The following is a 17,758-nucleotide window of genomic DNA, read 5'->3' on the forward strand; positions in this document are numbered from 1 at the left end:
CTGGGTCTCTCCCCATTTCCCCAGCCAGCTCCAAACTGACACTCCCTCCTCTGGCCTCTGTCTCTCTTCCGGACAGGGAGGCCACCTGATCTTTGTCCCCAACACCTTCAGTTGGCATCTTGCAGGGGAAACTGAGGCACCCACACAGTATTCAGAGAAAATATTAAGAACATTCCCACTTCATCACAACAGGTGCAACAAAATATAATACTGTATATTGAAGTAGGCAAGTGCTGCTTCTGACTTTCCACTTTTAATTGACCCTTGTAATCTTGTGGCACTGACAAGTTGTAGCTTCATTTTATATCAGCTTACAGGGCGGGAGCGGGGGGGCACCACCATTTTGGGCCCCACCAAAAATTATGCAAACCTGCCACCTATGGCCACCAATGTAACCCAGCCGCCTCCTGTCTCCTGGCTATAGTGTGGGCAGGAAGGGGTTAACCCCAAGGATGCATTGTGCACCAGGGTCCAGGGAGCCTGACTGCAGGGGCTTCAGTGAACCGAGCCAGAGAGGTGGCTCAGCAGGGGAGGGTGCCTAGGGGATGGAGCAGCCCCTGGCAGTGGGGGGGATAGCTGGGGGGTGAAGAGGGTGATAAGCCCCTGCCTTGGGAGCTGCTGTGGAGCCTGCAGGTTCGGGGTGTGAACAGGCTGGAAATCGCTCCCTGCCCCCCATCCCACCAGAGCTTAGCTGAGGGGTGGAGAGGCTTCTCTGTACCAGCACTATGCGGGGCTTTGGCACATTCAGGGCTTGGCTCCTCCTGGTCAGTGCCCCAGGTCGGAAGGTCTTGGGCTTTCCCAGGGCACCGACCCAGCCAAAGGAAGTGGGGGAAGGAAGGAGTCTGCTGGCCAAGCTGTTTGTAAGCTGAGCGCTCCAACCAGGGACTGGTTCTCTGCACAGCGCTGGGAGCGAGACGTATCCTGCTGGGAGTGGGATATGGAGGAGCAGCAGGGCTGGAGGTAAAGCAGAGAGAGAACAGCAAGAGGGGGAGCACATAAAGGGCGGATTGGTGAGCAGCAGAGGCAGCACATAACCAGCTGGCGCCGGCCCACACTCACCAGCCACTGCAGCACGCAGCCAGTGCCAGCCAGAAATGGGACGGGGGCAGGGCCCTGCTGGCCGAGAGCCAGCATGCAGTGGGGGCTGCACTGGCAGGGGGAGCAGCTGGCCCCATGTGCTGCATCTTCACCCCACCACCAGCCTTACACACCCACCCTCATTGTCTGCCACTGGACTCCCCTGCCACTCTGCCCTGGTGGGCGGGTGGCTGGCGAGCAGGGATCTGGCGAGCAGCAGGACCCACTAGTACTGATTGAGGGGAGGGAGGGAGACAGAAAATATGGGACAATTTGTTTTTAAGAAAAAGTCGGGACACCTGCAGAAGGGCTTGAATACGGGACTGTCCCTTTAAAACCCAGACATCCAGTCACCCTACATATCTCTGGAAGTTCAAACAAGAAGTCTTGTGACCTTTAAAAGCATTTTCTTGCGTTTGCCAATCCAGATTCCTATTGGAGCTGATGCCAGCTCCAACTGTTCAGATTTGGAGAAGTATGAGATCTGAGGAGACCCCACTCCTGATCTCAGCTTTTCAAACAATCACCCTCAGCCCAAAGATCATGCCAAGAAGTGTATAGTTTCCCTCAAGGCATTTACTTGAGCTATTGCAAACAAGTTTACGCCTCCAAATTGATGCAGCTTGATGACCCTTATTTCTATTGTTTCCTTATCACCTCATATGCCCCCATCCAATATGACCCTCTCATCACCTATGGACTCCACTTCTTTGTAACCTTCCCCCAATACAAGTGTCCTGATTCCCTTCCTAGCCCTTTGAATGTTCTCAGATGTTTTCCAACCTAGAAATTGGATAGTGTTTTGAGGAAAAGATCAGGCATGAGCTCTATTATGCTCTGATCCTTTTCAATATGTTCTTGTTGGTTGAGAGGAATGCAGATTTAACTATGAATAACTAATTTGAAATTATAAGGTTCAGCTTCTCTCCCAGCCATCCCAAGTCAAGGTGTTTGTGGTTTGCTAAAGAGCTTATGTGAACATGCTTGGTTTGTTTTCTTCTATGACCATTAGATCAGTAGAAAGTATTCTAAACCTCCTACACTTTGGAAATTATTTGCCTTCCAAAAGATAGGTCTTCTATCTATCAGATCTATTCTCTGCTTTTGCTTAACAAAAATGCACGAGGACTGAACCCAGATGATGACTTCCCCACACTTGTCAAAAAAGCCCAAACAATCTGTAGTGCATTAAGAAGGCTCCATGTTCAGTAGTAATTCAGTTATTGGATTTATTCTTTATTATAGGCTGCTATCCAGTATGTTTGGGCTAAAGCAGTGGGCGAAAGTTGCTATGTATAATGCTTGCTTGAGAATTTTTTTCTCTGACAGGAGTAATCTTATTGATGGGAAAGTCAATAAAACTCTTAAGCAATTGGCTCATTCTAAGAATAAAAATCTGAAAATGTACTTGATATTTCTACAGTCTTTTAGCTACATTGGTAGGCTCTCCAGCCAAGGAAAACTTCAGTTAAATCCAGCAGCTTTTCTTTAGGTTTTTTTTCTTGAGCACCAAATCTGAAAGCAACCCTTGTCAAGCCGAACTTGGTGGAAAATTCCTCCTTAACAGGGAAATTTATCCACACACTAAACCTTTTGCAACAGTTCATATGATTGTGACATTTTAATGTATTCCCGTTACTTAACTAATGTAAATTGAAAATCACTGATTTCCTGTTCAAAACAGCACTTGCTGTCGTCTGCTACACTTGCACTCTGTCGCATGCAGTGTTTCAGTTAACGACACTACATAACTGAATGCTTTTTGCCCAGTTACATGGGTTTATGTCCAGCTACTGTGCAAAACAGTGACCTAGTCAGATTACAGTGATGAAGCTAGAATGAAATTAAATGATTGAACACTTTTGTAACGCATGTCCACTTCACTGATATATAATGGGGGCAGCTTGGAGCTGCTCCAGTGGTGCAGAGATGATGTTTAGGTTTAGCACTAGTCACTAAACCTTGGGTGGTACAGTGTAATGCTGGACTTCCTTATACCCAGCTGCCAGAACAGCCTTTTCAGGCCAGACTAGCATCCAGATGGTACCAGGATTACATAACACTGCTTTCTTCTGGGGTTGCAGCTGGGGCTCTTTAGCGACTTCTTCTCAAGTCGCTTTTGATTTCTAGCCTGAGAAACGTACTGAAAAATCCTGGATGAGGTCAGAACGTTTTTGGGCAGAATGATGTTGACATGAAAGAAGCCTTGACTTTTTTCCAAATCAAGTGTAGCACCACTTCACTGGGCAAAAGAACCTTCAAGACTAAGTAGGGAAGACATAGTCTGTGTTACAAGACTCTGATAAAGCAGATGATCATCTCCAGCTTCATGGCCTTGTACAGCCTCTGCTAAGATTCCCAGGGGCTGCTTCCTAACATCCTGCCTCTTCAAAGATTTAAAATTGTTGGGATTAAGTGAGAGTCACTAAACCATCTTTAGAGGTTGGAGCATTGCATCCAGTGTCACCATGGAGTCATTTTCATTATAGACTCAATCAGTTTAGTGTAGAAAAGATGGTGGAACATGCACTTTCTTTGGCTTTTAAGAGTATATATTAATACACATTGGGATTTCCTCTGAGACCTACCTCTACACGCTGCAAAAAAAATCCCCCAAAAAATCCAACACCTTTATTTATGAAATTATAGCCTGCTTTAGTGTTTGCATATATCTCCAGCAGTAAATAGTCAACTAAGGCCCTGGTTCTCAACCAGGGGTACCCCCTGGAAGACCTCTGCGTATGCGTACATCAACTCATCTAGATATTTGCCTAGTTTTACAACACGCTGCATAAAAAGCACTAATGAAGTCAGTACAAACTAACATTTCATACAGACAATGACTTGTTTATACTGCTCTATATACTATACACTGAAATGTAAGACTATAAATATTGTACTAATTGATTTATTTTATAATTGGTAAAAATGAGAAAGTAAGCAATTTTTCAGTACTAGTGTGTGACACTTTTTCTCTGTGTTTTTGTCTGATTTTGTAAGCATAGTTTGTGAGGTGAAAACTGGGGGTACGTAAAACCAGTCAGACTCCTGAAAGGCTTACAGTAGTATGGAAAGGTTGAGAGCCACTGAACTAAGGGCTTGCTTGCTGGATTGATTGGGAGGCCCTATGCTTCAGGGGTACCCATCTGAGGCCTAGTTATCTCTCTGCTTCATCCTTGCTCCAGGGGAGAAGGGTAGTAATTTGCTGTCATCTTCACCCAGAAGCAAACTACAATGCCCACTACTCTGGCTCAATTTTGGCTGGTTCATTGGAGGACAGAACAAAGGGTTCACCAATTCACCACCTACTCCATATCCACCTGCTCTGGGTGGGTATAAGTGGGGGTCTGTGTGCCATGATCAAAGGTCTAGGTAACTTACTTAGAAGTGTAAGGGGGCAGAGAGTCTCCTGTGAATGTATAGTTCAAGCTACAATCTAGCCCAAATGAGGAAAGATTAAAAGGATAGAACATGGAGCATAACTTCTGATTTCTAGTAAGGAAAACCATGTTTTTGTAAGTCTTTATTACAAATAATATTTAAGTGATCACGTAAAAATATTCCTGACTGGAAGGGGTGAGGAAAATAGTCTTCTGTAACGCAGCCAAAAAAAGAGCCAGAACCAACACGGGGCGACATGCAAAACTTTTCCTATAATAGGAATTTAATTTAGGGAAACTGGACATTTAGCTCATCTTTGGTTTGTGGAATCCCATTGAGAGTTAAATGTGTTGTTATGATGATTAGCACCACCCTTCTAACCCTTGTGGACTGTTTAATGCTGGGAGTACTGATTCTCAGTGCAGAAAACTGTCCTGAAGTGCAAGGCAGGGAAAATAGAGGAACAAATTGAGGAATCCTCACTAGAGACACAGGTAAATGAGGGAATCATTTTGCTTAAACTGTTTATGGAATGCCTATTTTGCGGTATCTTGCTATTCTGTATCATTACTTTATTAATGAATATATTGCTTTACATAGCTTCCAAAGGATTGTGGCGAGTGGGTTATTGCATCTTGACACTTATATTTACTATAGCTCCCATGTCAACTAATGTTGCATAAAATTAAGGATCAATATGCCTCTCTATTTGTTGACCTCTTGTCTCTATATACTGTTCTAGTTTAGCTCTACCAAAGGGGCAGTGTGATGGTTCAGACTGAACTCTCGTTGGGTGTTCTAGATATAAAATCTTTTGCAAACCAGAATTGTTTGATGAACACAGAATAAATAGAGGAATGCAACAAATACAGTTTTTGAATTTTTGAAAAGATATTTTCAAAAATATCAGGGAAGTGCTATGTGACCCCTCTGCATGTTACTCCTTTGTATAACTTGAGTAGGGAAGTCAGGTACCTAAATATTCCCCTTCCTGCTATCATTTGATAAGGTCAGTGTATTCCATTACAGTAGTGTCCCAAATCATTAAAAGCCAGCAGGTAAAGGTAAGATTATCTAGACTTTTTCCCCCTCCCTTTTTTCCGTCCTCATCCTCCCCCTCCACCCCTGCCAAATATGTGGCTATGACACACAGAGCATGTCCAACTGTGAAAAATAAATTCCCCCCCTATATAAAGAATATCTTTCACATCAGCGCCTAACCAAAAAAATTAAATTAAATGTCCGGTCCAATGATAGTTGAACCAAAGTCACTACTCTTATAGGAGGATACCTCTGGCCAGAAATCTGGGAAGTTGTTCTACTTTCATTAACTCTTTCCTATAAATAAAAAATCATGAACAAAAATTGTACAATAATCAGCTGCTCTGTTCCCGCCTGTACGTCAAATTACTTCAAGGTCACTCCTTTAGTACTGTCATGCAGAAGAAGAAAGCGTTTTCTGTTGGCATTTTCATTTAGTTTTTCCTCCTGCGTGTCTCAGTACTTGAGTTGCTCATCTAGCTTTGGTTTTGTTTGGGTTTTTTTTGGTGGGTGTGTGTGCGCGCGCACGCTGGGGCGGGGGGGGGGACTTGAATTGCTCATGTGTGCTGTAGAATGTGCCAGAAATCTAGGTTTTTATGGTCTGCTTTACAGGCAATGATGCACTAATGAGATCTTTTTCAGTAGGAGTTGTTTTTGCCCATATTGATATAAAGGTTTTATACTAAACTGTGGCATACCCTGTGGCTATGTACTATATGTAAATAATCCTGATGAGCACATACATTCAGTGAGACATGGTGTCAGGAAAAATTGCATTTCATTTACTTTGTGTTGTGTCTCAGTCTGAGACTCTGGTCTCACAGGGTTTTATTCAGAGAAATGTTTTAATTCTGTTCCTTTAAACAAAAATCAGGTTTGGATTTTGTGTTTTAATAGGACAGCTGGGAAGTTGTAGAAGGACTGCGAGGAGTCATGAATTATACCCAGGAACCACAGAAACAGGAAGGCTACCTGCTGAAAAAGAGGAAATGGCCTCTGAAAGGCTGGCACAAGGTAGGAAAGAAGTGTGTATCTTAGGGTTAGTTGCAGATTAAACTTAACTCACTTGGTGTGTTGTCCTTGTTGTTGAAAAGTTAACTGCAGAAAATGCCCTTTTAGTGGAATATATTGTATCATTTCCTGCTCTCCTATAAAAGGTTTCTTTGTATTTCTGATTACAGAGATACTTCTTCTTGGACAGAGGAATTTTGAAGTATGCCAAGTGTCAAACTGATGTAAGTGGTTTTTTGGGTGTATTTTTGTTTTGTTTTTCCTCTCTCTCTCTCGATATTGTGGTATTTCATATGAATACCACGTTTTGGGTCATGTTGTGAAGAGGAAAGGTAGATTTTGAATTTCTAACCTACAAGATGAATTAAAAATGTTGGTCCTGCCAATCAATGCCTCTCTTCTCCTGCCTCAGGCATTAATGCTAATTTTCTATGTTAAAATCTTTTTTTGCAGGTAGAGAGAGAGAAGCTGCATGGCTGCATTGATGTTGGACTTTCAGTGATGTCTGTAAAGAAATCAACAAAATGTATAGATTTGGATACCGAAGAATACATATACCATTTAAAGGTAATTCTTCAAGGCAATCGTATTCTGTATCTTACCAATTAAATTGTAAAAATATTAAAACATTGTGATGCACCTAGTGGTGTGTGTGGTGTTGACCTCTTAATAAAGGGTGCTGGAAATGTTGGTTAACTTGAAGGAAAAACATTTTAAATTCTGTAGCAGTTGTCAAATGTGGCCAAACTTTATAGTTTGCTGAGAAGCAAATTATGTCCTTTGTTTTACTGTAGTTTGGTTTCCGGATTTCGTAATTTCTGTAAAATCTTTCTCTAACTTTAAATTTTGTCAAACACAAAGTCTCATAGTTGGCAGCAGTTTTTTATATTTAAATTTAGTTACTCCTTTTTGTGAGACAAATGTGGGGAGAAAAAATGGGCCAGAGTAATTACATGCTGCTGTTGTGCCCTCTTGCATCTTTTCCATTATATGAGCGTACTTGCACTTATCGAATCTATTAATAGAACATAATTAAGAAGGAATGTATTTATTTTATCTGTGGACTATATTTTGTAGTTTTAAAGTTGTAAGTTTTATCTATTGATCTAAATTGACTTAAAATAGATAGCTAATGTTTTTTAAATGTAAAAAAGCCACAAAACCTATATTTAACTAAGATTAAAAGTCTTTTTTTTGGACCTTAAAACAAATAAGTTTGGAAGTAAAACTGAAAATACACAACTATGGCATGTGTGCAGATTTAATGCTGCCATGCTTCTGTGGGTCTAAATTGAGTCTGTCCTCTGGACGACAGGCTTACAAGACTTGTATTTAAGTTCACAATATTAGGCCCTATTTAGTAAGGTACCCCTTTTTTAGGATAGCACTTAAGTGAGTGCTTAAGTCTTATTGAAGTCAATGAGACTTAGGCAGGTGCATCAGTGTTGCCCTGAATAGGGATGGACTCAAACATTTGTTTGTGCTTTCCTGAATTGGGGCCTTAGAGAGAAATTTCAGCTAACATAGTTTTCCTCTTAAGCTGCTCCATGAATTTTTTTCTATGTTGTACTGAGGCAAGTGAAGAGTACTATTTAACAGGCACACTTTATTGATGCTCTGTCAAGAATTCAGAACCCCTTGTGGCCACCTTGTAAGAAATGGGAAAAAATAAGATCTAGTTTTGTCTAGTAATTTAAGGTTGACTCCATGTCATATAACTTAACTATATTTTCTGTAGGTGAAGTCTCAGGAACTGTTTGACGAATGGGTAGCAAAACTGCGGCACCACAGAATGTATCGGCAAAATGAAATTGCTATGTTTCCGCATGATATCAATAATTTCTTCCCGGCATCCTCTACCGCAGACTCTGTACCCAGTGTGTTCGACTCTGTCTCAAGTAGAAAGGTAATGATGAGCTTTCATCAAGGATTAATGTAGCTGGATTTCCTCTATCAGTTTGTGTAAAGACCAGGGCCGGCTCTATGCATTTTGCTGCCCCAGGCACAGCAGTCAGGCAGCTTTCAGTGGCATGCCTGCGGGAGATCCGCCAGTCCCGTGCCTTTGGTGTACCCGCTGCCAAATTGCCAGCGAAACAGCAGGACTGGCGGACCTCCTACAGGCATGTCGCCGAAGGCAGCCTGACTGCCGCCCTCATGGCGACCAGCAGGCCGCCCCAGGCATGCACTTGGTGCGCTGGTGCCTGGAGCCGCCCCTGGTAAAAACCGTAATGAAGTTTTTGGTTGGGTAAAGGTTTGGTGTAAGATGTAAACAGTAAAATGGTCTAATGCAGGCAGTCTCAACCTTTTTTCTTTCTGAAGCCCCCCTCCCCAACATGCTATAAAAATTCCACAGACCACCTGTCCCACAACAACTGGTTTTCTGCATATAAAAGACTGGACCGGTGTTAGGGGATAGCAAGCAGGGCAATTGCCTGGGGCCCCCGTGTCACAAGGGCCCCTGCAAAGCTAAGTTGCTCAGGCTTTGGCTTCAGCCCCAGGTGGCAGGGCTCAGGGCCCCAGGCTTCAGCCCCAGGTGGTGGGGCTTTGGCTTTCTGCTGTGGGCCCCAGTGAGTCTAACACTGGCCATGCTTGGTGGACCCCCTGGAACCTGCTCACGGCCCTCCAGGGGATCCCGGGCCCCTGTTTGAGAACCACTACTCTAGAATACTGTAAAGTTATCCTGTTTTTTTAATATCATGTTTAAAGTTTTATTAAAATATAATTTTCTTTTGCTTCATTTAAACAGTAACAAGACCAGTATTGGAAAAGTTATAATCTGTTAATGGTTGCATAATAAATATCTTTGGTACACATGAGTTTTGCTGTCAGAATGGGAAAAGTAACTCTAGATTTTTTTACTTAAAGCTTTGTCCATTCATGCTACAGTGGTGAAAATTTGTGGGTTTAACATTAAAACTTTATGAAATTACTTGCTATAAACTATAAAACATTAGCAATCCAATATTATGATAAATATTTAGGCTTCCTTTAAAAATGTGCAGTGATGATAAAGTTGTAAATCATAAATTTGCCAATGTGTTTGACAGTAAATGTTCTTTTTCGAGATGAGTTGTCCACACAGATTCTAGTGTTAGCATGTATGCACCTCCTGGGCAAGAGATTGGATTCTTTTGGCCAGCAGTGGCTATTAGGGTCATGCCGGCACCGTAGATATCCTTGTGCTAACCGCCCCATATGCGCACACTCCCCAGGGAATAAAGGGCAGAATGGGTCCCTCGGTTCCTTCTTACCACCTGTGACAGCAAGTCAGAACTCCTGCAGTGTTTGCCTGCTTTTCTGTATACTGTGCTAGTGTTAATTAGCTAGCACTCTAACTAGTAAATAATTAGTGAGTTATTGCCTTATTTGTTTAAAAAAAAAATCAGTTTAGGCTAGATGCACCCATCCTACCAATATAGCAGAAACTTTAAGACCTGTCAATGCTGGACACTTCTGGTGCCTACTCTGTGTAGGATAGGGACATGCAGAGTGTTTTGGGGAAGTGTCACTCTTTCTCTAGCTACACTCGGAAAACTAGAGAAGCCCATCTGAAGCTGTTCCACCTTGAGAGTTCGATCCACTCCGCCTGGGACACTGAAGGAAGGTTAGAACTGGACCAATGTCTTCTGGACAGCCCCTTTCTATTAGTGCACTGCTGAGCCAAGATTCTAATCTGCGCCACCACTTCTTCTAAGAGGCTTCGCCTGCTATTCCAGGGTTGACAACTTCTGATGGGCAGAAAAGAGCACCACTGCAGGGCCAAGTTAGGTGCAGGTCACCTTCTTAGAATCATAGAATCTCAGGGTTGGAAGGGACCTCAGGAGGTCATCTAGTCCAACCCCCTGCTCAAAGCAGGACCAAACCCAACTAAGTCATCCCAGCCAGGGCTTTGTCAAGACTGACCTTAAAAACCTCTAAGGAAGGAGATTCCACTACCTCCCTAGGTAACCCGTTCCAGTTCTTCACCACCCTACTAGTGAAAAAGTTTTTCCTAATATCCAACCTAAACCTCCCCCTCTGCAACTTGAGACCATTACTCCTTGTTCTGTCATCTTCTACCACTGAGAACAGTCTAGATCTAGGCCTTCTCCCAGGCCTAGCAAGCAGAGACATAAGCCATCAAAATTCTGGTTTGGCTTGGTTTAGACTTAAGTTTAGGCTCAATCTCCTAAGAGCCAAAAGCATAAACAGGCCTCTTGAAGTACCCTAGTACCAATTTCCAAGACAGCATCATCAGTACTCCCAGACTCTATGGACCTCTCTCTCTACCAGTTCTTCAGCATCAGTTTCAACACTGGGTACCTCAGTATCCAGAGCCTTGGCACAGAGTGTCTCAGTACCCAGAGTCCTGGTACCTATTACCTCCATACCAGTCATCTCAAAACAGAGTTCCCTAGTACTAGCTATCTTGGTACCCAAAGCATACACTGTACCCAAGTGACTTAACTGTGATCCCAGTACCCGAGTCACCCCTCCTTAAAAGATTGAAGGTGGTGATTTTCAAGCCACCAGCTTCTGAGTTATCAGAACCTCCTCCCCAAAGAGGTACTATAGGTCGATCCAGCCGTGCCATGTAGTGCGGTCTCAAATACTGGTAAGGCAAGAGTTGGAAAGTGAGGAAGAGCATTAGCTGCAAGGGGGAAAACATCTGGTCCTTTGTGCCATTTCCGCATCCTCCCTAGACTAGGCAGTGAATCCTGCTGTGTCTTCCTCAGTGGATGACTTCAGGGTGTTCCAGGAACATGGCAGAGACCCTGGATATACTATTGGAAGTGGTACAGGAGAAACCATATCAACTCATGGACATCTAACACCTTTCCACACCTGGCAGGCTCACCAGGCCCATAAAATGAGGGACTGTTGGAGCACCCAACATCTGTTCTGGTCACACCCAAGCAAACTGATAGATCATTTTCAGATACTAGTTCCTTTCCAGGGAATTTTGATATTTCTATTCATTCCCACTACTGGGTTTGCTTGCAGTGCAGGAAACATAAAAACAGGGACCTCCCAAATGAATACCCTGAGAGAAGACCCCAAAGAAATTGGACCTCTTGAGTATACCTGACACCTAATCAGTCAGCATCCAGATGCATAACTAATTATCAGGCCCTCCTCTGCAAGTATGGGATAAGTTGTCTAGCTTGTAGATAAGCTTCCAAAAGCGTATCAAGAGAAGATGAAGGTCCTTTTGCTGGAGGACAAATTGACAGACTGTGCTGAACACATTTGACTTATGTAATATGGCCACATTGGTGGCAATGAGTAGGTCTTCCTGGCTCTAGTCTGTAGGGATCCCCTGGGAGGTCTAAACAACAATCAAGGACCTTCCATTGGCGGGCAGTGAATCTCTTAATTCTAGAATGAATGAGACCCTCCATGCCTTAAGACTTGAAGGCAAATCTTTGTTCTTGAGACTGGAACACAGTGGCCCAAAGAAGGAAGCAAACATATCAACAATCGTCCTTCAAGCAGTACTTCTCTGCCTAGTACTGTTGTCAGCCCCAGAGGACCTCAGAGACACAAGAAAGATGTAGCTGAAGCAGGAGAAGTAGAAGTTGTTCCACTAGAGATGACCCTCTGCCCCTCTTTGCTGTTGCACACGCTGTGGTGTCCACCAGGCAGCAGGTCTGATGCCAACGTCAAGAGCCCAACAGAATCATCTGGGAAGGGGGGTAAAAAAGGAAATTGCATCTTATTTTTGTGAAGCCTAGACTGGGATCACCTTGGGCTGGTGGTGCCTAGAGATTGCAAGAAAGGGATCTTCTTTCCAGTTCCAAACCCTTCCTACCCCTTGCCCTCCCCCCTAGTCAATTTTCAGGGACCTGTCTCGCAAGATACTGTTAAAGCAAGAAGTGGACTGCCTTCTACAACTGGGAGCAGTGAAGGAGGTGCCTTCAGGGACAAGAGGTCTATTTCTATTTTTTCATCCCAAAGAAGAAAGGGGATGTCTCAGACCTTTAATGTCTGAACAAAGTAATTTTGTTTCAAGTTCAGGATGGTGACTTCCCTCATCAGAGCCTCAAGATTGGTTTGTGGCTCTTGACTGGCAAGACACCTAATCATCCAGCCCACAGGTAATGGCTCAGAGCCTTGGTAGGAACACAGTAGAGGGTCCTGCCCTTTGGTGTTTCCGCAACACCAAGGGCATTCTCCAAATGCTTTGCAGTTGTGGCTGCTCATCTAAGGAGACAAGGAATCCACATTTGCCCACATCTTAACTGGCTGATCCAAGAAAGATCACACCAACGAATCCAAGTAACCTTAAAGCTCTTTGCCTTACACGGCCTCAAAGTCAACAGAGATAAATCCACACTGACTCGGACTCCAAGCGTAGCATTCATAAGAGCAGTATTAGATTCCAGTTAATGAGCTTACCTTTCCAGCTTCAAGCTCACACAAGAGCATCCGTGAGAACTTACCTGGGATTTATGGCCTCATGAACCTAAATTATATAGTTTGCCAGACTTCATCTCCACTCCATACAAGGGTGGCTGAAATCAATGTATCTACAGCAGGCATCACATAGACATAATGGTCATGGTCCCACAAGAAGCCCTCTTCTCATTAAACTGGTGGAAAGACCCTCTTCGTATGTGCAACCCATTTACATCTTTACCTACTGAGACTGTGGGGATGGATACCTCCACTCATGGATGGGGAGCTTATCTAGATCACCTTCAAATTCAGGACCTATGGTCCCCTCAGAAGCTCATCTCCACACAAAATGTTTTAAAGCTCACAGCCATCTACCTGGCATTCAAAGCATTCCTGCCTCTTCTCCAGAGTTCCACAATCTAACTCCTGACAGATAAATACCACAACTATACATTATGACTAGGGCCCTACCAAATTCACAGCCATGAAAAATGCATCAGACCGTGAAATCTGGTCTTTCGTGTGCTTTTTCCCTACACTACCCAGATTTCATGGAGGAGACCAGTGTTTCTCAAACTGGGGATCCTTGACCCAAAATGGAGTTGCAGATGGGTTGCAAAGCTATTTTGGGGGGCTGTGATATTGCCACCCTTACTTCTGCACTGCCTTCAGAACTGGGCAGCCGGAGAGCAGCGGAGGTTGGCCAAGCATCCAGCTCTGAAGGTGGCACCCTGCCAGCAGCAGCACAGATGTAAGGGTGGCAATACCATACCATGTCACCCTTACTCTTGCGCTGCTGTCTTCAGAGCTGGGCAGCTAGAGAGTGGCAGATGTTGACTGAGGGCCCAGCTCTGCAGGCAGCAATGCAGAAATAAGGATGGCAATACCATACCATACCATGCCATCCTTACTTCTGCGCTGCTGCTGGTGGCGGCTCTGCCTTCAGAGCTGGGCTCCTGGTCAGCAGCAGCTGCTCTCCAGCTGCCTAGCTCTGAAGGAAGCGCTACCACCAGCAGCAGTGCAGAAGTAAGAATAGCAGTACTGCAATCCCCTCTACAATAACCTTGCTCCCCTTGTCCCCCCAACTCATTTTTGGGTCAGAACCCCTACAATTACAACATCATGAAATTTGGGATTTAAATAGCTGGAATCATGGAAATTTGTTTGGGTTTTTTTTGTTTTGTTTTTTTAAATCCTATGACCATGAAATTGACCAAAATGGACGTGAATTTGGTAGGGCCCTACTTATGACAACAGACAAGGGGAAGCAAGAATGTCTTTGCTCTGTCAGGAGGGCTTGCAGCTCTGGAATTGGTTCATTTTTTAATCAAATCACACCACTGGCTGTGTACCGTCCCAACCTTCAGAAGAGCTTGGCAGATCAACTCAGCAGACAGTTCTCAGACAACTAGTGGTACAGTACATCTCTCAAGTGGGGATTCCCAGAAGTAGATGTTTGCCACAGACCATGACAATGCCGGTGTCAGGCATTCTGTTTCATAGCGGGGGCTTCAGCTTAAGTGCCCATGACAGAGACTCTTCCCCCCTCCCCCCCCCCGGACATTGGGACCTATCTATGCTCTTCTGCTGATCCTCATGATAAGGAAGATTCTTAGGAACTGAGGCAAAAGGCAGGACTGAGGATTAGGATAGCCCCAGCATGAGCCAGGCAGTTCTGGTATTTGGATCTGATGAATCTCTCAACATAGCCACCAAGCACATGACTTGCTGTGATTGATATGGTCTCACAGAACAATAGTCAGATCCTGCATCCAGACCCAACCGCCTTACATCTGGCAGCCTAGAAAGAAGCTGTCCAGCTGGAGTTCAGAACAATCTGCTCCACAGTAGTAAAGCCTCCACTGGACTGATTTAAAGCAAAGTGGAGGAGGTATTCCAGTTGGACGTTTCAGCACCAGCTTTCTCCCCTGACAACGCCCATTTCAGCAATATTGGACTATTTTTACTAGCCCTGAAACTATCTTGACTTTCTATCAGCTACATGCAGTAGCAATAGCTGCACTCACAATATGACCCTGAATAGGAATGTATTTTCCCACCTTACAGTGGTCAGGTTCCTTAAGATCCCTCATTCATGTATTTCTCCCCTTGGGGACCTCAATATACTATTAGCAGGGTTGTTGGATTCTCCCCTCCCCTTCCCCGTTGAGCCAAAGCTATTTCAGAATTCTGGGTGAACCTGTTCATTCATCTCCCAGTATTCTTCCCCGGGCCTCGCTCCACCTCTGGGGAAGCAAAACTTCACTCACTTGATGGAGTAAGGGCACTGTTTCTCTACAATGATGGGACAGAGCCTTACAGAAACATACCTAGACTGTCTGTAGCCTTTGCAGGGAGGGTCCTTTCAGGCTAGGTAAGTGGGTCTCCAACTGCATAAGAACGTGTTATGAGTTAGCCAGGCTAGAGCCAACCCCCTAAGCACATTCGAGCTCATTTCACTAGAGCTCATGCAGCCTCTGCTACATGTTTGAAGAATATCCCTATTTCTGAAATCTGTAAGGCAGCTACAGGGAACTCAGGGGGGAGGGATAGCTCAGTGGTTTGAGCATTGGCTTGCTAAACCCAGGTTTGTGAGTTCAATCCTTGAGGGGGCCATTTAGGGATCTGGGGCAAAATCAATACTTGGTCCTGCTAGTGAAGGCAGGGGACTGGACTCAATGACCTTCAAGGTCCCTTCCAGCTCTATGAGATAGATATATCTCCATATATTATTATTTATTTATTAGTCCACACCTTTACAAGATCCTATTCTTTTGTAGCGGTGTCAAGATCAAATTCCTGCTTTGGTAGGGCTATCCTGCGATCGCTTGTTTAAGAAGGACTCCTACTACCCACCTCCGAGCAGAGACAACTGCTTGCTATGGGCAATCACTCGAAAGAATGGTTACTCAACACACCTCAAAGACCCACAGATACTGTAAGGTATCTGTGTGGATTCCATGAACTGCCCTCCTTCCCCACTGCTACAGAAACCTACTCCTCTGGGATTCTGTATTGGCAAAGAAACTGAGGATCCATTCCACCCTTTATGAATGTGGGGTGGGGAAAATGTAAGGATATCTAGAGCACAGAGGCTCCTCCAACAGGCGCTGCTGCCTGAAAGAATCCGATCACATGCATACCAAGAGTGGAACCTGCCTGGATAACACAACTTGAAGAATCAGAGGTACAATAACGTAACTTGTTTGTTTTTAATATGAAATACTTTAGTGTACTTCCAATTTATTATCCCAGCTTTGAAGTCAGTGGAGGTATTCCAAGAAGATTTGGCCCATGGTCAATGTTGTATGTTACACATTTTAATAGCTTGTAGAATGTTTGCATTCTAAGGGTTAACGTTCTTTTTGCAAGTCAGTGTGTCCAGCTAGATTGAGCTATAAAAGCGCATGCTTCCTTCCCTGTCTCCTTTTGGCAACTCCCCCCTCCCCCCCGCCCGATTTGTATATGAATTGTAGGGCAAAAGTAAGTTTCATGTTATGAATTTTGGAGACGTAAATGTGGAATATGTGTACAAAGTTGCTCTAAATTGTACATCTTTATAAACTCCATCTGTACATTCCAAAAGGTGGGTAACATGTTGTTTAATACATATGGCTGGCTACAGCTTTCTGCAATGATTTAAAAAACTAGAGCAGCTGTAAACGTGAATTAATGATGAAGTTACTAACTGATATTTACTGTCTTGGTTCAGACTAAACAAGTTGTATTTAATACACTTATTGTAATACTATTGATTTCATATACTGGCATCAGTTGATAAAGTGTTCAGTTTTCTTCCCACCCCCATAAGTAAAAAGGACTAAAGAAAGGGAACAAGCTTATTAATATAGAGGCATGGAAGAGACTTTCATATGAAGATAGATTTAAGGCTTGTATTGCTTAGTTTAGAGAGGGGCTGAGCAAGAGGTAACATGAAAGAAGAATATAAAATAGGTGAGAGAGATCATCTAGGCCCTTCCAATTAACCTTTCTCATAATACTAGAATAAAGGGGACACACGATGAAATTTCAAAGGAAGCAACATATTTAAAATGGATTTTAAAAGAAATGTTTTATGAAACTTATAAATTAGCCTGGGGAACTTGCTCCTGCAAGCTTACTGGGATCCAAAAAAGGCTTAGGCACCTGTATAAATGAGAAGTTCCTCTGTAGTTATTCTAGATAGGATAAGAGTATTATCAACCAACCACCTTTAATCATAGGAATATGAACATTAGTCAGTTCTTCAGATAACATCTGGTGAAACTTGCCCCCCTTTCTTTAAAATCTTCCTAATATTTAAACTGTTCCTTGTTTTGCTGAGTCGGAAATGGGGAGAACATAAAGGCAGATGATGTGTTGTTCCGTTTACTACTCTGACATAACTGGTTTCAAGTGTTAAACCTTTTTAAATCTACTTTTCAGCAAACCTAGTTCTTATTGATTTTTCTTTTGTATTTGGCTTTCTGTTGCTGGTAGCTGTTAGTCAGCTCACACCCGTATTCAGATTTTCACATGCCCATAAGGGGTGGTATTAAATAAAAAATGTGCATTTCTTTGTTGGCTCATATATTTGTGACACCTTTGGTGCATGTAACCTTCACCAGTGTCTGAACCTGGTCCTCTGCATCTGGATGCCATAATGTATCTTCACCACAATAATAGATTGTCTTTGTATCAATAATTCATTTCTGTTTCTTTGGAACAGGCAGGCAGCCTGACAAAACAGAATTCATTGCGAATTGGAAGTAGCTTACAGTTTTCCTGTCCAAGTAGTGAGTCCAGGATTCCCCCTTGGCTACAGTCTTCTGAGGATATGGAAAAATGCTCAAAAGGTAATGTTATCTGAAGGAACTTTAAACTATTAGGT

At 43.5% G+C, this 17,758-nt stretch overlaps 1 protein-coding gene across 3 annotated transcripts in view; it reads left to right on the forward strand.

The window, feature by feature from the left end:
• The window catches only part of OSBPL3 (oxysterol binding protein like 3), a 127,758-nt gene that overhangs the window by 59,443 nt on the left and 50,557 nt on the right, over positions 1–17,758 (forward strand). For all 3 annotated transcript variants that reach the window (XM_045006192.1, XM_045006195.1, XM_045006194.1), the window contains exons 3-7: positions 6,397–6,513; positions 6,681–6,734; positions 6,964–7,077; positions 8,249–8,416; positions 17,597–17,723. In XM_045006192.1, the coding sequence (XP_044862127.1) occupies positions 6,397–6,513; positions 6,681–6,734; positions 6,964–7,077; positions 8,249–8,416; positions 17,597–17,723 (580 nt within the window). The remainder of the gene's footprint in view (positions 1–6,396; positions 6,514–6,680; positions 6,735–6,963; positions 7,078–8,248; positions 8,417–17,596; positions 17,724–17,758) is intronic.

The sequence above is a fragment of the Mauremys mutica genome, chromosome 2, assembly GCF_020497125.1.
Source record: "Mauremys mutica isolate MM-2020 ecotype Southern chromosome 2, ASM2049712v1, whole genome shotgun sequence".
Classification (NCBI taxonomy): Eukaryota; Metazoa; Chordata; order Testudines; family Geoemydidae; genus Mauremys; species Mauremys mutica.